Source organism: Neopsephotus bourkii, unplaced genomic scaffold (assembly GCF_033783945.1).
Source record: "Neopsephotus bourkii isolate Nb327-2 ecotype Australia unplaced genomic scaffold, CSIRO-AGI_Nbou_v1 NB_1493, whole genome shotgun sequence".
NCBI lineage: Eukaryota > Metazoa > Chordata > Aves > Psittaciformes > Psittacidae > Neopsephotus > Neopsephotus bourkii.
Genome location: NW_026901969.1, coordinates 1957384 through 1981544, shown reverse-complemented (window position 1 = coordinate 1981544; position 24161 = coordinate 1957384). Strand labels below are relative to the sequence as shown.

General features: G+C 37.7%; 1 protein-coding gene across 2 annotated transcripts; it reads left to right on the top strand.

Moving 5' to 3' along the window:
* Nucleotides 1-8648: 8648 nt before the first annotated feature.
* NTS (neurotensin) lies at nucleotides 8649-22658 on the top strand. Of its 2 annotated transcripts, XM_061369317.1 has the most exons (5): nucleotides 8649-9187; nucleotides 9672-9772; nucleotides 13907-13968; nucleotides 20206-20430; nucleotides 22254-22658. In XM_061369317.1, the coding sequence occupies exons 2-5, from the start codon at nucleotides 9712-9714 to the stop codon at nucleotides 22398-22400; spliced, it is 495 nt and encodes a 164-aa protein (XP_061225301.1). In that variant the 5' UTR covers nucleotides 8649-9187; nucleotides 9672-9711; the 3' UTR covers nucleotides 22401-22658. The 2 variants fall into 2 exon arrangements, with proteins under 2 accessions (XP_061225301.1, XP_061225300.1); XM_061369316.1 differs by lacking the exon at nucleotides 8649-9187 and having other exon boundaries at nucleotides 9609-9772.
* Nucleotides 22659-24161: the final 1503 nt, after the last annotated feature.

Here is a 24161-nt window from a genome sequence, read left to right as displayed (position 1 = left end):
ATGAAGGGTGTAGGAGTATTTTACATGCCTGAATGTTTCTGGCAGAGGTGCCAGTGATGGCATTCCAGACCAGCTAGTGTCAGGATGATTTTCAAAGGGCAGAAAGCCATGTAGGATGCATGCTTGCATCTGACAGACCAACAAGAAGCAGCAGGATGAGCCAGTTTACATAGCAGATATACATATGTCAGGATTCACATCTTCCCCTGAAGAGGTTACCTTGTATTGAACTGGAGTATAGTTCCTCACAAAGGAGGAGACTTGCCTCCTTTTAAACAATTGCTCCTGTGAAACTATGTAATGCCCCTTGTATCTTTTTCCCCAACTAATTTAATTATTATTTCAGCAAGAAAGTTCCCAAAGGCCTGGGCACTTGAACTCTAGAGAATAAAAGGAATGTGCTCCACTGGTTTCTTCTCCATTCTAAGCTACTAGTATCCTAATTCCTGAAGCAATATAAAGGAAATATAGTTATCTAATAAAAAGGTATAGAGGCTTTCGTTTATCATCGTCTCAGTCCAAATCCACAAAGTTGTTTAGATAACTAACTCCTGCTGATTTTAATATATATGGATACTTTTACTATGTAAGCCTATTGCTAATGTAGCATTAGGGGGAAGACAGTCAGTACCTGACTGTGACTAAGACTGGCTGTAAAGGCCTTACTGAAAAAAGATCTAGTTGGCTGGGTGCACAAATCTATGACTGGTACTCGTATACAGCCAGCTGACTGGTATACAATCAGCTGCATAACCACAAATGGTATGATATGGGAAGAAACTGCTGCCATTGAATTATATACGCAAAAGCACAGGTTCAGCACTACAAATATGACTGACATCTAGCAGCAGTGTGTAGTGGCTAGGGGGAGATGAAAGGGTTGTTACTTGTGGCAGAGAAGTGTCCTCTCCTTCATAGTAAAAATTACTGATAGGCAGATCTTGAATTTGGTCCTGGTGCAAGGGCTGTAGACTGTATTACGATGGTGCTGGTGTCTGCACTCTGTAAGCATTTCAAAACACAACTGCAAGACCTATTCCACAAAATGAAAATGTACAGGATCACTGATCAAAGGCTGGTGAAGTCAGCAATCTGAATTACCTTCTATAAACAAATGTGTAAAAAATAACCAACTCCTTATCTCTAATGTTTATGTTTCTGAGAAACTTTGGAGTTGGTTAGTGTCCTGTGCTCTCCACTAAGTATACTTGGCACTGGTGAGGCTACATCTTGAATACTGTATTTATTTTTGGGCCCCTTACTACAAGAAAGTCACGGAGGTGCTGTAGTGTGTCCAAAGAGCAACAAAGCTGATGAAGGACCCAGAGCAAAAGTTTTATGAGGTGCAGTTGAGGGAACTGTGTTGTTTAGCCTGGAGAAAAGGAAGTTCAAGGGGGGACCTTATTGCTCTCTACAACTACCTGAAAGGAGGATGGAACGAGGTGCGGGTTGGTCTCTTCTACCACGTAACAAGTAATAGGAGGAGAAGAAATGGCCTCAAGTTGCATCAGGGAAGGTTTAGACTGGATATTGGGAAAAATGTCTTCACTGAAAGGATTTTCAAGCACTGGAACAAGCTGTCCAGGGAAGTGGTAGAGTCACCATCCCTGAAGGTCTTAAAAAGATGTGTAGATGTGGCTCTTAAGGACAGGTGGGGGCCTAGCAATGCTAGGTTTATGGTTGGATGCAATAATCTTAAAAGTTGTTTTCCAACCTAAACAGTTATATGATTCTATGATTCTAGTAAGAGCTGAATATCTGAAAACAGAGTTAATCAAATACATCTGCCACTTGAACTGAATCATTGGTCTGTGGTGCTCATCCTTTTTCTATGGCTTGAGACTGTAGAGAATAGGAATTACATATACTTGCTTTACCTGTGTAAGCCTGCCATAGATAACATGATTTTGCTAAGTTTTTTAACTCCTGCACACCTTCTAATACCCTTTAGCTCTTTAGGGATGCTATCTAACAATATTCTTTTTGCATTAAGATCTCAGCTGGTTGTTCGCACACCAGAGGGACCCTGTCTGTGTAAACCTTTTCCCTTAAGGCGTATTTGTTGAAATAGAGGCAGAGAGGTTCACTTCAGTGCTTTATCTTGCTTATGAAGATATGGCCTTAAGGAGAGAGACCATTGCAGTTATGTCTGGGCAAAACTGTCCTTTACTTGCTAGCCCTAATGCTTGTTAGCCCTAACAGTGACTATCAAGCTGTCTTGACAGTTACCAGTGAACAGAGCTGGAGCATTTTGTACATCCAGGAGAAACTGGGGACAATGAGGAACAAAGGAGGAAGAAACTGAAGTTTCTCTTGCCCTAAATATTTATTCCTGATTTTCAAAACTTTCAGTTTTACCCAAATCAACAATGTGAAATGTTACAAGGCACCACCAGGTAAATGTAATGCTTTTCAAACCTACTTGTGGTCTTTGACTGCTAGTATTTTGAGTTGATGCCCAAAGTATTCCACAGGTATCTCACTAAAATCAAGAGCTGCAATCCAGGCGTCGCTGTTTAAATCAACAATTCATGTTCCTCAGTGTGGGTACATGAAACTTGCAGATACAGACAAGCTTAAGTTTTAGCATTTGAGTCATGCTACTCATTTTCTTAAAATCAGGCATGTATGGAGGTGTTTGCAGGATTGGGGCTACATCATCAAGTGATTAGAAAACAGTCCCCTCTGGGTCTCAATTAAACATGACTCCAGTAGCACAAATCAATGCACCAGAGGGGCGGTTTGAAGCTGAGATCATGTCTACAGCGTAAGGTATGGCTGACATCAGTGTTAATCTGGGGTGTGAGTGCTCTGTGCTCGCTGAATCTACCTGCAGTTGTAACATCACTATTGTTTTCTTGTCAGTCTAACGTATTTCTGTTGGGAGGAAGAAGGGGGAGAGTGAGTAAACCAAGGCTTATTGCCATTGTGATATGGATGGTGACCACAAACATGGAACTACTGTCATGACATCTGTTCAGGAGATGCACTGCTCTGGATGGTTTTGATAAGGGTTTAGAGGTAAATTACTGCAGCTCTTCAGCATTCCCTGTGATAAGCCTTACCAGTAAACAGAAGGCTGGCATAGGCTGCCACAGATGACAAACAGGTTTGGGTTTTTTTTCAGTGCAGTGTGTCTTTATAAGCTGTATCCTAGTTCAGACATGGCTATAGTTAATTAGTGTTTGTAAAGAACTGAAATTGAAAAGTGTTATGCAAACGTAAAATATTCTTCAGATGCAAAGCCCTATTTTATTTTTCAGAAAGGGTGCTTTCTTTGTCAGTTATGTTTTTGCTTATGTTGTAAATGATTGGTTGCCTGTGTTTGCTGTTGTAACATGAATTCTTATTACCACTTTGTCTGTCTGTATTGGGATGCCTGTGCTTCAGTCTCCAAGGAATTTCTTAAATGCTATGCATGCAAATTTCAGTTCACAGATGTGCAAATTATATAGATGCTTTCCATCAGAAGGTAAAAAGGCTGGAAGTTGCAAAAGGGGTGTGTATTTGGAATGTGCATTTTGGAACAGTACTGAAACCACAGCTCTTTGAATTCACATTCTGCTTCTGAGGATTACTCCTAAATAAAAAACAATCAAATTAATAATGATTTTTAAATGGTCTACTCATAAATGGTCAAACTAAGCACCTTGCATATGAAGAATAATTTTTAAACCAGTGCTTCTGCACTGCTTAATGAAATTTTCTGCAGAAAGAAACCTAACAAATCAAATAATGGAAACACTTCCACAATATAGCACAGTGATTCTTAATTTTTTCTTCTAGGACAAGGGGTAATGGGCTCAGACTTAAAACAGGGGAGATTTAGGTTGGACATAAGGAAGAAATTCTTCATTGTGAGAGTGCTGAGGCGTTACAGTGGGCTGCCGAGGAAGGCTGCGAATGCTCCATCCCTGGCAGTGTTCAAGGCCAGGTTGGACAGGGCCTTCAGCAACCTGGTCTAGGGGGAGGTGTCCCTGCCAGTGGCAGGGGGGTTGGAACTAGATGATCTTAAGGTCTTCTCCAACCTTAACCCTTTGATTATTCTATGATTCTCTGATTCTACAATCTACTGATTCCACAGTAGAACAACTTGACTCTTAAAGCCCCCTTTTATTAAATAAAAAAATTTTAAAAAGAGGTTACTGATTGTTAGGAAACCTCTTAAGGACTCCTGGCAAAAAAAAAATGATGTCTGGACAAGGTGAAGGTCTCAGAATAATCTTACTGATTTACAGTAATAAGAACATGTTGTGTCTCTACTGTGTACAGAAGAAATATACCTTAGTATTTTTAACTCGAAATTTTGCATGGCTATGTGATTCTGAATAACAAGAATAACAGTAAAACTGAAACTGCCCCTTGGGTACAGGGAAACTGCACAATTATTTAAGAAATTTGTGAAGGCAGCAAGAATGACAAAATAGATTGATTTCAAGAGTTTCACAATGTGGAGTCCAGTTCCTACTTACAGTACATAATTAAACCAGTGTAATATAACAGTGCATACTGCATGTCTTCAGTTACTATGTTCCAGGGAAAACTGAAGAATAATTCCAGACAAAAACTGAGTATCATGGGAAAAAGACAGTCACCCCCCTGAATTCAGGTCAATTTCATTTTGCTCTTTCAGGAACTGTGGATAATCATTGTTATCTGATCAGTCCAACAGTAACACTATTAAAACAATAATTTTGCATCTTGTAGCTATTTCATCTCTTTAACATGGAATTTCAAAGCATGATCACCCTGATGAACAGTAGATTACATGAATATGCAATCTTCAACAAAGTTATATCAGTTTTTTCACCCATGTCCATTGTATATATTATATCCTGCAACTTGAATTAAAATATTCATAGCTCACTGGAGAGAAATGAAAAATTGATTAACTTGGGTATTTGGGGAAAATACATAATTAGAAAAATGGGAATGATGCAATCTGGCCCGAGAATGCATTGCTGAGAGGTGAAGGTAAGGAGGAGGTGCCCAAAGCATAACTCCCATGACACACTGTGGTGGCACTTCTAACTGCAATGTTTGCTTTCTCAGACAGGAGGATTCTAGTAATAGCAAAACAAACAAACAAACAAACAAAAACAGAAGGAAAATGCAGATTAGGAGTAGGAGGGAAGATTCTACCCTTGTGGCTGTTTTTATCCAAAATTGCTTTCCCTAAACAGTTTCCCAAGAGTTTTATGTATAGATGAAAAGGTTCACATTTTTAGTGGTTTTAACTGTAGCTGCATACATGTTGTGTTTGCCTTATAATAATGGAAATATAGAATCTATTTTTTCATGAGAAGGGTTAGAGAATCTCAAAGTCCTGAAAGGGCTGTGCTTCAATGGAGAAAAACCAACCAACCAAACAAACAAAAAAAATCAAAAAACCAAAACAGAGGTCAAAAGAAGAACGGATACTTCAGATCAGTCTGGTAAGATGTCACTTTAAAATTCTCTGTGCTTTGAAAATAGTAATACCCTGGGGTACTGAGATGTTGTTGCCATTTGAAATATTAATGCATAAAGAAATAAAGATCTGCCATGAATATAGACCTCATGTGTACAGGCTACACAGAATGTCACTTTCACAGTTTTAAAACTCTGGAACTTTAAAACATAAATAAATAGCTCATTAGATGTCTAAGAAGTTTCTGCTGATTTGCAGCTGCTTATGAAGTGTGGCATAGATTTGCTGCATATTAAGAAGTATTTATGATTCAGATAATAATGTGTTTGGGTTTTTACTGCAGCAGTAAGCTCTTATTCACTTGACTCCTCAAGGTTTCCTTAAAGTGCACAACCTCAGAAATCTAAAAAGTAGAGTCACAGAACAGCTAAAGGAAATTGGGTTTAAAGCAGAGTGGTTGCTTAATGTTTTACTTGCTTAAGAATTATCCAGAATGATAAACATCATCTCCTTTTTTGATTTTGATTTTTTTTCCTGTTATTCTCTGCAGCACAGGTGATCTCCAAGACCTTCAGCAGTTGAATGCACCATCAATTTTTAAACATCATTGTCATGGCCAAACAATAAAAATCCCTAAACATATTTTAAGCTTAGAGAAAGAGATGTTGAAAACTCACAATGTCTTGGAAATTCAATCTGCAGCATCTGACTGTGCTTTATGCTTTAAATGTGTTTTAAATACCCTTCCTTGTCTGACCTGCTGCTTTGCTTAAGCTTTTATCTCTTGACCTGACATGACAGAAATTGATTTGAGACACCAGTTTCTGCCCAGTTTGTTAATTTAAACTGCTGATAGCCAAACTACTGTAGGTGCAAAGCAGCTTCATCACCACAACTAAATTTGAATTTGAGATTGCGAGTGAGCATCCTGAGCCAGTTTGCTGTGTGAAATTTTGTCTTGCTGACCACCTCTAGTTTCCATACTTCCTTGCCTCTTCCAGCTTCCATACTTCTGTAACTACTGCAACGTTTGCCAAAAAAATACAAAAATACACAAAAAATCTATTTAATGACAGGATTGGACAGCTTGATGACCTTTCATTCATGATTAACCTGGTTATTTCTGTTTCCAAGGCATAAGACTGCTAAATGGAACATGACTGTTCTTTATTACAGTCTTTAGTACCTTCTATTGCTGGATCATTAGCAGAATGGTTTTCTCCTTTTGGTGATTATGGCTTTTGTGTTTGGTGTCATCCATGTATTATGATGGTAGTTTTATGTTCCAATGGCAAATTAAATAAAGGTTCCTGTATCTGTTCATTCTTGAATCTGCCATTTGCCTGATTGTTTCATCATCTTCAGGTGCCTCACAGTTCTGAAGGGAGCTGATTTATAGTCCTGGACAGGTTGTTTAAGCCACATGTTGAGGGCAAGTAAAGACAAACTGAGTTTCCCAAGCTGACTGACACTAATGAACAGTTATAAAGGTTTTCTTTAGTTAAGGAGTAGTTAAAAAAGAGAGAGACAGATCCTCAAAGAGCAGGGTGGAGTGGGAGGTGGGTTTCTTAAAAAGCTTCTCTGGATCCCAATGCAAAATGTGATAAGAAGGTGTCTTGAGGAAGTTTAGGTGATTTAGGAAATTAATTGTTGAAAGGGTTCAAATTCCTAAAATGCAATTCTTAATGGAGCAGTAGAAGCTACAGATGCAGGGAAAAGTTGGGAAAAGTTAGAAAAGTTAAGTAAAGGAGCATCTGAGAAAGAGAAGAGAGTTCAGTTCTGTTGAGAAAAAAATGTAATTGTTGAAGCTCAGCTGTGCCTGATCCAGGGAACTTGAAGATAATATGTCAAGAACGTTCAAATTCATAAGAAAGCAGATATTTTTAACACTAAAGTTTCAGCCTTTTCATTTTCCAGAAAAAAAGGAGAAAGCACAGCAGTTATAAAAAAAAAGATTATGCCTATATCTTCTATACCTTCATCCTCTAGAAATCACTAATTACTAGTATCTCAGCATAAAGAAAAAAACCCCAACAATAATCATGTAATTTAATGGTAGAAAAATTGCAATTACTCTCTTCCTGAGAAAATAAAACTTCCTTCCAATAAATTCCAGTTATATAAGAATATGGGCAATTACCTATTGAAGAAATCTGTGACAGAGAGTAGGCACTAGAAAATATCTATGAGATATGATTCTCATTCATAGAGCTTTCTGAACTGCAGAACACCCACTGGGCAAAATCAGCTGCAGATTGGTCTTTCTATATCATGGAAATAATAGAAAATGGGACTAGAGGGGAGTGTGAGTGGATATCTAACCTCAGTGCTAAGGCAGATGAGTAATAGCTGAAAATTTCTGACAAACTAGCACAGCCCATACAATGTGATAAACGTGTTTTGGGGTCTTTGTCTGTTTGGTTGCTTCTGATTTATCTCTTAGTAGGACAGAAAAATGTGTTCCCAACTGTATGCAAAACTCTGTTCTTAAAACGGCCAACACCAGCGGAACACACTCATTTTCCTTTTGCATTTAATCATAAACCAAAACAAAATTCAAATTCAAATTTTGATGAGTCCAAAAGTTGATCCAGGGAAAAGGGAATCAAATTGATTAAACTTTTCTCACCAAGTGTTCCAGGATTTTGGATAAAAAAACCTGCGTTTTTTCTGTTTCTGCGGCACCTTTTCAGTCTCATGGACGGGAGCAGAGGGTATGGGAGGAAAGCAGCAGTCGTCACTGCCCTTTGCGTTTTAAAGGAAACTTTCTGCAGTGAAGAGCACATCCACGCCAACAAACTCTGCCATTCACGGAATGCGTTCCTGCTATGTGTGGCATGTGTATCTATCCTCAAATGTATTCACGCAGATCAAAATGCTCCGCATTGTAGTATCTGCATTCAACAGATGGAGCATTTTGTCCGTTATCTGAGTAAAAGACAGGAAAAAAAAAAAAAGGCAGTAAAAGCAGTAGCTTGATGGAGGCTGATGCGAGCGAGTCTTCAGCGTTACGTTTATACACTCAGACGTCAAAGATTACCCTGCCCGACCCTCCACTTGAGATCACTGCTGGTTTTTTTACGCCTCGGGAGCTGAGACGCAGAAGGCAAGAGAGCCGTGTGTGCGGAGGGCGTGCAATGGCGAAACAGGGGACCCCGCTCCCCCTCCCGCAGCAGTGCGCGCCCACTCCGCGCCCCCTGCGAGCTGCCTCCCGCCCCCCCGTGCCCTGCGTGTTTTCCGTGGTCTTGAGCTGTGGGTGCTGTTCACGAATTCTGCTCTTTGCTGGTCATTTAAGGAAAGGTATTTATTGTAAAAACCAACCGAGAAAGTGCATGTCAGGAGAATGTCGCTCAGGAGCGCTTGCTCTCTTGAAACCCTAGCTTCTGGCTTCTGGCAAGCTTTCTTACCAAGTAATAGTAAGTCTCGCCCTGCCAGGTATCAGTTCTCTTCTGCATCTATGAAAAATCTCTGCCAAGTGACTTTCCCGTTATCTTTCTCCATCTCTCCCTCACACAGCCTTCTCTATGTATTTTTTTCCCTGCTACTCGTGCCCGATGTAACCCCTCTGTCCATGCCTAGAGTTATACCATGCCCCATGGCACAGACTCCCCTGCCCACCCCCTGTTTAACACCCATGCCCATGCCCGCTGTGTCGTTCTCTCCCCGGTTTTGCCCTCGCTGCAGGGAAAGCTAAGACACATAGCAGACAAAGCGCATCAGACGGCGGCCGCACGAGGACCGCGGGCACAGCGCGCGTCAGGGGTCCCACCAGAGGCGGTAACTTTGTTTTTAATAATACTAATACTAATTATATTCTATTTCGGGGCTTTTCCAAATCAGAGGATAAGTTCCTTTCGGGAAACGCCGGTTCCAGCCGCCTCCCGCGGCGGTAGGTGAGGGAGTTCGCTGCGCTCCCAGCGGGGCTCCGCATGCGTCAGGCGGTGAGTGGCGTCGGCGCTAGCGGGAGCGGAGAGGCGGGGAAGGGGCAGCGGGAGAGATGGGGGCGGGGGGGCATGAGGGGTGTGGAGGAGGGAGGGCGCTTCATCAGGAGGCGATGTCGGCATCGCCGTGACATCACCTCGCGGCTTATATAGTTGGGGAAGGGTCTGGGTGCCCCGTCTGGTGCCTGCAGCCGCCCGCGAAAGCGTGTGCAGGGGGACGGGGAGCGGAGCTGCGCTGCTCTGTCTGTCTGTCTGTCGGTCGGTCGGTCGGTCTGTCGGTCTGTCTGTCTGTCTCTTTCTCTCTCTCCGTCTCTCCCCAGGATTTATGGACTTTACTTTCTAGAGTGCGGCGCGGCAAGGATGAGAACCCAGCTGGTGTGTGTCATGCTGCTGGCCTTGGCCTCCTGCAGCTTCTGCTCAGGTAAGCGCCCCCCATTGCCCTCCGAAGACCGCCCGGCCGGTGCGCACAGAGCCACTCCGCAGTCTCCCCAAGGACATGGGGAAGGCAGGTGAAGTCGGCTCGGGCTGCAGCGGTTGTGCCCTCTAGGCGCCACGGAGCTGGCCCTGGTAACCGGCTCTGGTCAGCACCGCCTTTTTATATACCTGTCATACTTTCTCCCTTCAGCTACACCATTCCTCCTCACAGTATCTGTACCATGGGTAGGCTAGACATGGGAAATATAAGTCAGTGTAGACCATCTGCTCGCTTATGTCGGTTCATTTGCGATTTATTGAATACCATGCATTTCCAAACTGCCCTAGAAATTATAATTTCAGCAACTCATATGAATAGCTGCCATAATCCAGTCCAACTATATGCGCACTTTAGTCAACTTCCAGAGACAGAAATACAGTTTTCGTATTCTGGGGAAAAAAGTGCTAGCAACTGATCTGAAATCATGACAAAAAATGATGACTCAGATGCAGATTACACAATAGGAAGGTTAATGTAAATGCCTTTATAATCTCAGAGCAATTGCTTTAGAAACCTAAAAAAAAAAAAAAAAGAGAACCATACATTAAAGCGCATTGCCTGCTCCTTTGGAAAATGACACAGCTAAGAGTGTGTCATTTATGTCCTGGCTTTACAACCAAAAGTAGGTATGGTGGAGATTAAACAGATGCACACACACAGATATGAAGCAGAATGGGCTTCAAAATCCCATTTTAAGTAACTTGCAATTTATTAATTCCACAAAATTTAAGGAGTAAATTTACAATACCTTAGGTTTTTCAGGTTCAGTGTTCAGGAGGACTCTAAATTCCTAATTCTCATATTAGATGAAAGTTTGAAATTTGTATTCCCCTGTAAAATAAAAGTGTATCACACATATTACCTACATTTTATCACAGCTTAAGCAATCATTCTGTATATTGTAGAGAACTATTGATTTTAGTGACAAGACTTAATATTTATTATTTTCTGCCCACATTTAAAGCTTTTTAAGCATATCTTTGACCAGTATTTTCAGTGAGGCAGTTTCGAATTCAGCTTTTTGTAGAACCTGAATGAAAGCCCACAAAAGTGAAGAAAAAAAAAAAAACAACAACAAAAAAAAACCCAAACAAAAAACAAAACAGGTGAAATTAAAATAGACTTATAAAAACACCCAGAAGCAAAATTGTACGTGTAACTGGCATAGTGGTTTATTTGCTTGAAAATGAAATTTTATATTCAAATAAGAAATGCCATAGAGAAGCTTGTGTGGAAGGGCCAAATCAATTTTGACAAATATGGACAGTTATGTCATAAAGAAGATGATAATACATTTTAATTTTCTTCTGAAGATGTTTGCCTTTAGGGGAAAGTGTGTAATTGTAAAATGTAACTATTCCTGTAGAACATATTAATAGAAGCTGTATTTGTTACCAATAACAAGTTAATCAAGAGGACATCAAACTGTGTCTTTCCCTCTAATATGAACAATAATATATAACCAGACTTTTTTACTTTTCTCTCTGAGAGTCTTAAGTCTGCTCTTTTTATGCCTTTACTCCTTATCTCTTTCACTCCTGAATTGCCTGAATGTCTTCCCTTCTCTTCCTCCAAGCTTTGCTTTATTCTTCACTCAAGGGATCTTGACCAGCCTCTTAATGTCTTCCAGAGTTCTTTTCTCAACCTAAATGTTTTTAAATACTTACCTACCACATCTGCAGCTCTCTTCCTACCTTGATGGTGTGTTGAATGTACCTTCCATCCTCTATGGAACTTGAAAAACCAGGTGCTAAGCAGACCAGTACTTTCATTGTCCTCAGCTGGTATGACCCATGAGATCACAAATCATGATGCTGTCACAGTATGACACCATTCACAGGAGCTGCTGCTACCACTAGTTGAAATTCAGCTGAGGTGACCTTGTGCTGCCAGCAGAACTTTGGCTAATGGTAAAGCAGTTAAGAGATTAGGTAATGCTGACAACCAATAGTGCTGAAAGGCATTAATGTGGAGATTATTTGCTAATAGCTTGCTCTAATACTGATCTACAAACCAGCCTTATTTAGTGTTTTCAATAACAACTTCAGTGTAAAAAGTGAATGAATATGGTGTGCTGGTAATGCAACGGTGAACAGGAGCATCACTACAGAGGAAGGTCAGCATAATGCCAAGAAGTTTTTGATGATTTAAATAATGAGGAGCAGTGCAACAGTAGAAAATGCAATAGTTTAGGGAGCAGTAAAAGTAACCTACTTAATTTTCCTTTGAACAGAAGCGAAAAATGTCTAAGGAGATAAAAGACCTTTTTGGTTTTTTTTAATGAGATACTAAATTTTTTCAGACATAAACAAAAAAGTAAAAAAATGTGTAAGAGAGCTACTTCCTGTAGCTAATGGTAAGAATTAAGGTAGTTAAGTACTGATGCTTCTGATCCAAGCTGTGTTATGCTTTGCTGTATTTAGCTCATAGCAGATACAGAGGAGGGCCACTCTGATGAGCTAGGGAATACAGTGCTATTACAAAAGAGGAGAACAAGTGAGGATTTAGTAGCCCTGTGCATAGCCATTCAGTGAGGTATTTATGGGTTTTCCAGGGAATGTTTTTTTCTAAAAGGCAGAATGATCTTGTATTTATTTGGTAATCACTGTGTAGGCACACCCTAAAAATCTGAGCTGAGAAAGGGCTGTGATTGCTCTCAAAAAATACATGAGTTGGGTAAATGCTACAATTAGAAAGACATCACTTATAGTGAAGGAAGTTATGTACAAACCATTAATAAATTTGTAATTAGAAATAAATTAGGCTTAAAATTAGAAGAAGGTGAATAATAACTGAAACTTTGGAAGAATTCCCCAAAGAAGAAACATCGTAGTGGTAAGATTGATCATGATTGGTTTTTAAGTGCAATATAATGGTTAGCTTTCTGTGCTATTAGAATGAAGCCATAGGCAGAATTTATCCAATGATTCTGTGGGCTTAAACAGGGGAAGTTCAGGTTAGGTATAAGAACTTGTTTACTGTGAGGGTGGTAAGGTACTGGAACAGGTTGCCCAAAGAAGTGAGAAATGCTCCATCCCTGGCAGTGTTCAAGACCAGGTTGGACAAAGCCTTGGGTGACATAGTCTAGGGTGAGGCATCCCTGCCCACGGTAGGGTGGGGTTGCAACTAGATGATCTTACGGTCCTTTCCAACCCTAACCATTCTATGATTCCATGACTTCTATGAATATGGAATAGATTATGATTTAGTCTGGTTTAAAGTATAAGTAAGTGTATTGTTTGGCTTTGGACTGCTGGTATTCCAGTAAAGCTAAAAGCCATGTAGAACTCTGTTTTGTCTGAAGCCTTAACTGATTTGTTTGTATATTATCTTTGCGTTGTGATTGTTTCTACATACTCAAGGACAAACCTTCCTTGTGATTCTCTACAGCACAAACTAGAAAAGTTTGTGGCTGTTTTTCTAAAACAATTTTAACCCTATTTGTTAAATCACAGGTCTTGCAAGTCTGCTGAGCTATTAAAAGTCAATTAAACTAGTAAAGAAAATCCAAAGTCAGAATACTTTTGGTGTATGCATGGTGAAAAGCTTGTATCACAAACTGATGAAGCTCAATTCCCTCATATCAGCAAACATATTTTTAATTTAATCAACAATAATTGAGACTAAATCCTGTACTGTAATCACAACTGCCATTCACTCAAAGACTTAGCTGCTACTTAAGTAAATATTATTTGAAAATAAATATCCAAAGTCTTCTAAGTAAATAGAGGTGACAAACAGCAATTATGAAACCCATACTGAGTTTTGAACGAAGAATATTGCAGCAGTTTTGTTTACTGAAAGGGCTGTACTGAAGAGAGATTACTGAATTGATTCATTCACTTCAATAAGCTTGATCATGCTTTAAAAAGATAGTAGCTCTTTTAGCATAGTGTCATTGTTACCTGAAGACTCCTCACAGTAGATCGCTCTGCTGTGTTTTTGTCTGTTTGTTCATTTGTTTGGGTTTTATTCAGTTGTTTTTCAAAACTAAGTGATATATCTAAATTCTGTATGCTAACTTGAAATGTTCGTGATTTATGATGAAATAATAAACATATGTTTCTGGTTTATTCCCAGATTCAGAAGAGGAAATGAAAGCGTTAGAAGCAGATTTATTGACCAATATGTACACATCAAAGGTAATTGTTTTTCCTGTGATGGGTAGAGAGCAAATGATTTTCATTACAAACACAGAAGTCTCTGCACAAAGTAATAACCTATGGTCTAGACCAAAAAGTTCAGTGCTAGACATTACTTTGGTCAAGATTTTCTCCAGTTCAAAGAAAATTTAAAGGTGTTGATGTGAGACACTAAAAGCGCTCCTTACTTGTAACACTGGTCCTTTCATTAAACTGTCAAAACTGTGTTATGTGCAGAGATGTAAATCTGTTGGAGGAAATGTGTTTCCAATAACATTATGTGTGATGAAAGCTAACTTAACCTTGCATCAAATCCGTAAGTGCTGTTTTTATGCAGAATTTTTCCTATATGCATATAAAACTAAGACAGTCATAATGCAAAACCTGTTAATACTTACGCTGATTTTGGTTTAAGAATTTAATCACAGTGTTAGCACAGGAACGGGGGGACCTGACTATGAAAATATATTAATCTGATAAATGGCATTTCCTTGACAAGTCCCCAGACATGTTATTTAATACAAACAGACAAAAATTCAGTTCCGATCTCTTATTGACAAGGTGAAACAGCAAGTGTTGCACATATCTATTGAACAGGCTGATAGACAAACACTTTCTTAACAGTGTTGTTTTCTGCGAACGATTGAAGATACATATAGTCTAATATTTATTCAGCAACATATTAAAGAACAAACACTGAAACCAGTGCCATGATCTTAAGTTTGTGTGCTTTATTCATTTGTTCTAATGGAATTCAAGTTAAATTCAAAGGAAAATAAAATGAGAAATGAAATTTTTTTCCCTGAAAATTTCGTAAGTCAATGGTTAGTTGAATGTTAAGAACAAAACCTGCCTTGAAGACTTCCATATTTACTGTATTTGCTTATATGTGAGCTTTTTCACAGGATTCTTTGAATAGACTAGAATAAGACTCTTAAGAGAATAATGAGGCGAGAAAACACATTGTTTTTATCTGGTCTGGCAGTTCCTAGGTTCCCATGTTCCTTACTGACATGATAATTAACCTTAGATGCTAAATAAACCTGTTTGCCACTTGCTCCTTTAAAGTACAGAAATATTAATAAATATTCTTTTCTTGAGACAAATATAAATTTAGAAGGCTGACAAAAGTAGTTCTTTCTCTGTGTGGCAAAGCGTAGTATGCCTTGGAGAAAACCCTACGGCTATTGGTATTTCTGTTACTGACTTCAGTAGAGCTGTGAACCTAACCTCCACTTCCATCTTTTCCTCTCAGCACAGAGCACAATCTCAGGTAACTAAAAATGCATAGAGTGCACCATCTGATAATGTAGTAGTGTTTGTGATAATATTCTTCTATGTTGTTTTACACTGTGTAGGTTGCTATTCAATCTTTTCGTGGTATATACTGTAAGTCACATGACACCTGAAGTTGACATATGCAGTAGGTGCATGGTGCAGACGTTGCTTTAATTCTACATTCTACTGCTTAAATCACCACCTAGAATTCATTAGTTTGTTATATATTATCTCTTGACATCAAAGTAAGGCATGGTGGAACCACTAAAATGTGTACAGAAGTGCTTTCTACAAAAAGGATACCATTATTCCATTCATTACTGAAATGACAAGTTCTTGTGTGTTTTTTTTTTTGTTTTTGTTTTTGGTTTTTTTTTTTGGTTGTTGTTGTTTTTTGTTGTTTTTTTTTTTTTTTCTGTTCTCTGCTAGCTTTTAAACCTCATCAGAACAAAAGTATGGTTTTGGTGGGAGAGAGAAATTTGATGGTATGTGTAATAACTGTCTTGTTCTGGGCCTGAGATCTGGTTCCAGCTGAGGACAATTACTGTTGAATTACATTAAACATCTTTGACACTGACTTAGTAATAAGCAGCAAGGAAGATTCAGACAATTTAAATAACATTAAGATGGGGAAAGGGGAAAGAGAGAAAAAAAAAAGGAACAAAAATTGTTTATGAAAGCTCATATCAAAAAAGCTGCAAAGTGGATTATTACTTGTGGTTGTAGTATTGGACAGAAAAATCTTAAGTAGGGACTTGTGAAGTATAGTATCAAAGCTACAGCTAGAGTTTAAGCACACACCTTTTGCAGCTTTCAGGAGTCCATCCAATAATATGAAAAAGTTGACATATACTTTTGACTTCACAGACAGCTGTTCAGTGTCTAGTGGCCTTTTTCAAACTTCTCTTTAAAGTCATATTCATACTGAATCACTTTCCAACTTTAAAGTAGTATGTCCAGGGTTATTACAACCTGTCTTCAACATTTGTCCCTGCCCATGTCAAGGGGGTTGGAACTAGATGTTCTTAAGGTCCTTTCCAACCTGAACTATTATATGATTCTATGATTTAATACAGTTTATTACCCTTTCCTGTTGTTAAATCTCAAAAAAGATGCAGGGTTAAAACAGGGATAAAATGTTTTGTCTTTTCTCTAAGATAAAACCCAAAGACGCATTTGGAAGATCAGGCAAGACAACACAAACTGAAGTACCATGTATATGCAGTTATCTGCTCTTTCTATTTTGTATCAAATAAATAGCTCTATTCCCAGCTTCGTAAATGCTTGCCTGAAACCACCACTTCCATGAGGAATGTCCCGAGCACAGACAAGGCTGAGAACAAAACTGAGATGGTACTAGCTGGGGTGGGGAGTGGGGTGGGGTGTGTGGGGGGGGGTGAGGTGGAGAGAGAGAAGGAAAAAAAAAAGAGGTGTTTCTTTGAACAATATATCACCACTAGAATAAAATTTTGGATCCTCTGAGCTTCTTATTGTTCTAGGATGCCTTTTGCTGACTGTTATGTGCCCAGAGAGTTTTGCCTTGTTGTCAGAGGCAGATGAGGTCACAGCTGCATAGGAGTTGCTGACTTCCTGACTCAGTCATCACATAAAAATTCATTATGTTTGCAGATACTAGTATATACCATAGAAGAACTGTTGTAGGAAAACTCAATACCATATCTACTTAAGGACAGAGAATATTTTTATTGTAGTTACATGCTGAACAAAATTTAACTACTATTCCAAAATGAACCATAGAGCTATTTCATTACCTTGGGTTTTACTTGGTTATGAATAGGTTTTTAATCTGCTTTCACTAGATAAAGGCAAGAATATAAAAGGCAGAGAATGAAACTTTTTTTGGCAGAAAAAAAAACACCCCAAACAAAAGTTTGAGTGGTATGCATTATAACATAAGAAGTTATCTTAAGCAAACTTTCTGGGGTATCATTTAATGAGAAATGGAAAGAGATTCTCTAATCTGTCATAGGACCAGCCTGTTGTCAAAGCAGGAAATATTCTCAAGCTCGTTTCAGTTTCTTAGATGTTTTAAAATTATCTTTCAAGTTATATGAGACGTGGGAAACCATATATCCAAGTCTTATTTCAGAAGCATGTTCAACAATGGAAATGCATATATCATATTTACTTCAGCATTAATAACTTTTAAATTCTGATTCATACTGCAGTCTCTTTTGTTCCTTCAGATCATTCCCAAATCTTTTTCAAGATAATCTTAAAAAATAGTTCTGTCTTGGCAAATACGGGTTCCTTAATCTGTTGTGTAGGTGTTTTCCAAAACATGCCTTGAGGTAGTTGATATTCTTTAGACCTGTATTAAGAATGTATCACACATTGTAAATATAACTGAACACTTGGATTACGGTCATCTTAAACTGCATTTTCACATATTCCTTTAGGATAAGGTCCTCAGAGATTTTCAATTATCTATAAAACAAAGCTGTCTGATTGTAATGCTTACTGTAATAGTGGAGTGAAAAAGTATCATGGCTGCTTGTTCAGTGACTGGACATGACCTGGAGAGCTCCATGTTTAGTTAAAAAAATACTTCACTCTTGACTGAAGTTCTTAATGCTTTATAGACTCATTCTGTGAGCTGGCAGCAGTGTAAGTCAGAAGCAGGTGTACTCAAATAAGAATATTTTGGGCTGATACATGTGTGGTATTAATGGGAATTAGACTCCCTTAACAAACAAATATACTTGCAGGCAGAACTGCAGATTTTTTCCCCCTAATCTAATAAATAGCAGCTAAGACCAGTTTCACCTAATGAAGCCTGCTGTTTAAGTATTTTACTAATATACAGAGGAAAGTTCATTTAAACATAGACATACATCAGGCTAACATAAAGTAGTAACTTTAGATCAAAAAGATGCTATAAATAATGCAAGAAGACATAACAAATTTCACTCTCCTTTTGTCTTCTGTTCCCATCCACTGGAATATATTTTATTTATTTTTTTTTTAGTCTCAGTGTAGCTATTGTAGTGCTAACTCCCATATCTTTAGCATACCCAGGAGAGAAAAGTGCACTGGAAATGTCTCCTCATTTGTTACAGAAAGCTCCATATTTTTTTATTTCACAGATATTTTAACAGACCAAAGAGAATTCTGACATTGCAGTGGATGCTTGTTCCTTTTGCAGGTTTAACTTCTGTGAATTAAACCAGATGTTCTGCAAAGAGTTTAATTTTTATTTTGAATCTATCACATCTTTTCAAACAATTCAATAGACTAATTAGGGCACCTAGATGGGACAACAGATGAGCTCAAAGTAAAAAAACACAGAACCAATTTCAAGCTTCTGAATCAGATCAGAGATTTGATTTCTTCTTAGCTTCAAAACAAAATAATGTTTTTTTTCTTTTTTTTTCCCCTCCAAGCCTTGTCAGAAATCTAAAAACACAAAGTGGTTTTATTAAAGGGCTAAATTATTCTGATTTTGAAAAGCATGCATATATCAGCTGTATATTGGAGTAATGGTTATGACCAAAAGGGATTTTTTTTGTAACTAATGCTGATAGTGATGCCAACTTTTCTTGTTTTCTTCTTCGCTCCTCTCCATTTTCTTTCTATTCCCTCAGAAAATAGTAAAATGTAGTGAATATGCAACGCCCCTTTGTTAGGAAGGCATTTTAAAGAAACAACCTAATGTTCCACTATGTAAGCACTGCAGCCACACTTTTAATTAATGCCATTAGTATATAAAAGGCAATGTATTTGTTAATGTAATACTTATATTTAACTTTGTACAGCCAGGAAAAGAAGCAATTACATTTCATTTTATGGATAAAACATAATCCTAATGTGCACAGCATGGAAGACCTTGCCAGTAATAAATATGAATTTGCTATTTGGCATTTGGAGATCACTGTGTCATCAGTTCTAGTTTAAGAAAAGCAATTTCAATACTCACCACTAAAAGTAATATAATCTGAAAGAAATAATTAGTAGTGGGAGAACCAAGAAAGTAGCAAAGGCATAAAAAGCAGCAAAAGAGGTAGGAATTAGGTTTTTACTACTTTTTTCTATTGATAATCAAAACTAAGGAAGACTGTTCCCACAGCTGCTTGGAAAGAACAGTGAAAAGTAAAAATTATTTTCCTCAACATTTTTTAAAAGGGTTTAAAAGTTAAATGTCTTCCCAATAATGGAATATACTGGAGCAAGTAAATTTGAGACAAACCATGGTGAAATTTCTCTATTTCTGTCTTTCTGTAACATTTCTGAACACCTAAACACATTTGGTCTGAGTTTTTCAGTTGAGTTACCAAATCAGGAATACGTTGTTTACACAGCTCTCTTTCATCTTTTCTCTATCTTCATCTAAGCCCATAGACCTTTGGTCACATCTCCCAGACTCATGATTCTCCCGTATCCAAAACTCCTGGGGCTTACAGATTCTATGACTTCAGACATAGCTTGATCAGACAGCTTGCCCTGAAGCAGGGACTCCATTCCTTTTATCAGGGGATTTTGAAATTACTGGTATTTGTTCTGAACTGGGGAGGAGCATCTACTTAACCACAGACATCCACCTTGGATTCTAGTACTGGGACTTTATCCTGTGGGTTTGACTCATTCATTGTCTTTATTTACGCCTGTGAATTTATATTATATTAATTTCCATCTGTGTGTTTGTTTGCACCTGTGCAGAATGTCTATGAAATGCTGCCATTCTGGTTTGGTAGCAGTTTAGTTTTTCATCATGTATATCTACCTGGGGGGTAAGGCTGCAGGGAAGCAGACTTGGTGTATTTAATAAATGAGTTGCCCTAATTTCAGCACTCTCTAATTATTGTCTAAAACTTGAGCTGGCGAAAAATACTTCAGACACACAAGCTTGTTCCTACCAAAATGTTTGGTTGTTACACATTATTAACAAAAAGCAAAACAAAAAATTGCAACACATTATATAGTAAGTATTTGTATTTCCAGATTAACAGAGCAAAACTTCCTTACTGGAAAATGACCTTGCTAAATGTCTGCAATCTCGTCAACAACATAAACAACCAAGTGGGGGATACAGTAGAGGTAGATGAAGAGGATCTCGTTTCAGGAAGACAGTTTCCTTCTGCTCTGGATGGCTTCAGCTTGGAAGCAATGCTGACAGTATATCAACTTCAAAAAGTTTGCCACAGCAGAACCTTTCAGCACTGGGAGGTAAAACAAACCGTCACAAAAGCTGGTGTTAAACTCTTATGCTCAGTTCGTAATGATTTTTTTAAAACCTATACCCATGTGATACCCATCATATTGCTTGAGCTTTTCTTCCATTTTTTATATTCTCTAATACCTTTAATATGCCTCTTATTGAAAGAGATGTGCAGTAACATGTGAAGTTACTGCAGATTTACTGAGGCAGAGTTTCAAAAAACACTTTTAAGGCCCTAAGGCAAACTGGATTCAAAATGTATGGACACATGCCCATGTATACATGTAATTTTACCAGGCAGTCTAGGCTTAGTATTGCTAGGAAACCAGCAAGGAAACTTTATTTTTGCTTCCCCACACCTAAAGGCAACCCTGGAATTCAACATTGTGATTGTATAACGATTGCTGTTCTTAAACAGTGATTGTTTGTAGTCCATTTGTGATACTTAACCTTAGTGCAGTGATCATACGGAGGTGCACTGGGCACTTGTGTTGTTATATATTACACTTAAAGCTGCTTTGCAGAGTGAAAAGAGTTATTCTTATGTCACTACCCACTTTCCATAAACTCAGTTTCTTCAGTTATTGCAGGTTCATGGACAGTCTGGCTGAATCTTGATCCTCTTTTATTTGCTGAATCACAGCTCTGTATTTCCAGGCTTATTCTTAGTCCTTCATACTAGCTCGGGTGGCCCATATGAAAGACTGTGACACCTTTGAGAACCAGAGTTTTCTGAAGATTCTCTTCATCTCTTCATTTATTGCTGAAAAGGAGCTAGCACAGAACTCACTCTATGTACTAACCCATATGACATCATCACAGTTCCTTACTTTGCAGTTACATCACCTCTTCTGGTGGTTGGGAATAATCACTCCTAACAGTGTTGCATCTGAAATTGAAAAAAAATTAAAATATTCCTCTCTCAGCTTAAGCAGTGCAGAGGTTTATAAGACACACTAAATGAAGCAATAGAGCCAGAGGGAGAAGGCTTGGAGAAAGCTTGAAGGTGGCTTGAAATAACTATTTATGTAATGAAGGAAGTTCTTGTGATCTTATTCATCCAGGGCTAACTCCAAAGTCTGTTGAAACCCTGAGAGTCTTTCAATTCATTTAAATAGAATTTAGGTGAGCACTCATTCATCAAGTAATTGAGTGGCAGAGTTTGATTGCTTAGGGAAATACTGGGGTAAGTACAAAAACCATTTCAGTCTAATGCCTTTCAGCCAGGACTGTACTTGACCATGGAAGAGCATGGTGAGAGAATGGATGAACTCTTAACAGATAAAGCAATGTGGAATCTGAGCAAAATACTTAAAAAACTCCAAGTAAAACTCAAAATACAGTTATATATATATATATCAGAAATTCTGATAAAATACTGGCGTTCTTGTGCTTTATTTAATTTCTTATTTTTTACATGTTTTGATTTTTTAGCTGTAGGAAGTTGCAGATCAAAATATTGCTCAAAAGCTGAAAGCAGCTAGCAGTGGGTGTTTCAGGAGGTGTTTGGCCTAAATGAGTGATTATAGAGTGACAATCATTAGGAAGTTTTCAGTCAATTTGACTGAAACTTAACAGGTTTTCTCTTAAGGCAAAACCAATGATCTTGTTTCTTTTAATGGAATTTAATTACCACATCCATAGGATTCGCCTCATCTTTAGTGTGATTGCAGTTTTGTGTCTTAATTTTTTTTTAAACCTGCAACTGCTGTAGTAAAGATTTTTCTTGGTGTCAGGTGTTAAAATAAAATTTTATAAAATTTCTAGGAATTTATAATCTTCATCACCAAAAAAAAGCTGGTAACATTGCGTCTCTTCTTGCATCCTACAGTTACTTCAGCAAGATGCTTTTGATCTAGACAGCTCAAACCAAGACAAGGAAATAATGAAAAGGAAAAATCCCTATATTCTGAAACGGCAGCTACATGTGAACAAAGCTAGAAGACCATACATACTCAAGAGAAGTTCATATTACTGATGCAGCAGAAGAAAAAAATGTATATTTAGTTTCTAGGTTACTGTGTGTTATGGTTATCTTATTTAAATCTAAAATCATACTTGTGTGAAAATATATTATGGAAAATCATCAGGTTGATAACATAACTGTATCTTTTTTGCAATTGTTGTTTTGATTGTGATTTTTCCTACTTGAGATTAATTGGACCAATACATTTGCAAATAAATTAGTTTCTAAGCATGATGTATTGTACAAAACTGAGATTTCAATGTATTTCCAGCAATACTGTAGTCTTTTCCTATTTTATAAAGCACATCAACATAAACTAAGTAAAATTGATACTGTTCATAAACCCTACTGAGAATCTTACAATTTCCTAATGCAACACCTCAAATATATATACAGTTGAAATTTTTTATATAATATAGTAGTCAGAACTATCACAATATTTTATATATTGGCCAGTTGAATTTATTAGGGATTAGGTCGAAGGAAAGAAACAAATGCTATCATCTAACTATTAAATGGCAGTTTCAAAATTCATGTTTTAAATAGTCTGCATGTAAATGAATTTTTATTTTTTGACTCTTTAACTTGCCACTGAATATTCATAATTTAAGAAAACAATACATAAATGAGACTTTAACAAAATATGCTACTGAGAACAAACCCTGCTTTAGAGTCTTGTGTATCACTAACTAAATATAAAAAGAGTTTATTAAATCAGTAAAAGAATTTACAGTGTTTACCTAAAAATGAATGCTCAGGAAAAAAAATAAAGAAAAAAAAAAAAGCTGATTTATGCTCCTGTGCTGTCACTGTTAAGATACTAAACTGGTTATATGGGAAACTTGGGAGAGATATTTAAAAGTGTAATTAAAATTAAAGCATCTTTAACTACTTACAATTACTTTCCCTCCCTCTCTGTATTTGTAATAAAACCAGATAGTGTCAGGGTTTAAAGGCAGTTGTGGAAGCTGATTGAGAGGGAAGCTTCCAGCATGGAAAAATCTGTTTTCAAGCCATGAGGAATCAAATGCCACCTGAAACACATTTTCCATCTCTCTGTCTGTGATGTGTACATAAAACTCAGAATCTCAATGATCCAGGGTCCAGTGTTGAAGAAAACAGCCTGAAAGAACTGGGGGTCACAACAACAGTGAAAACAGAAGGATAGTCTAAGAACCAAAAAGCCTGGATGCTCAAACCAGGAGGCAAAAAATGTCGGACATTGCTTTTGAAAACCTACCTGTTTTCTGTTTGAGGTAGTGTTTCAAAGCAGTGGTGTTCCAACAGATTGTCAGAAAACAAAACAGAACAGCAAAACAAAAACAAAACAACCACTCAGAGAATTTCCACGTCCTCTCACAGGTCAGGTTTTCTGTCAATTATTAAACATATACAGGAATATGCATAGAAAAAACATACCTATACCAGTGGTTATACCAACTCTGTTACATGAGAGAGATGTTGGATTTTTTTTACAGTAAAACTTATTTTTACTATATGAGAGCTAATTATATTTTCTCACTGCAAATGTTATTAATCAGTATATTTCTTCAATAGCCACTAAATGCATGTGCTCACAGGATATAACTGAGCATATACTAATAACTGTAATAATCATTATAACTTGAGTACAGGAAAGCACTTAAACGTATTTGGTCTCAATGTTTTAAATGTTTAATGTGCTTAAGGGTTTTGCTTAAATAAGGTTCTAGTAGATTCATACCCATTATTTTTTTTATGAAACTGTCATAGAATTAGACTGGAGACACAGTA

Excerpts from the sequence above, each read along its gene's own strand:
- NTS (XM_061369317.1), top strand. The coding sequence starts at position 9,712 with ATGAGAACCCAGCTGGTGTGTGTCATGCTGCTGGCCTTGGCCTCCTGC. Across the intron at positions 9,773-13,906 it reads CTCCTGCAGCTTCTGCTCAG|ATTCAGAAGAGGAAATGAAA; the intron begins GTAAGCGCCCCC and ends GTTTATTCCCAG. Across the intron at positions 13,969-20,205 it reads CCAATATGTACACATCAAAG|ATTAACAGAGCAAAACTTCC; the intron begins GTAATTGTTTTT and ends TTGTATTTCCAG.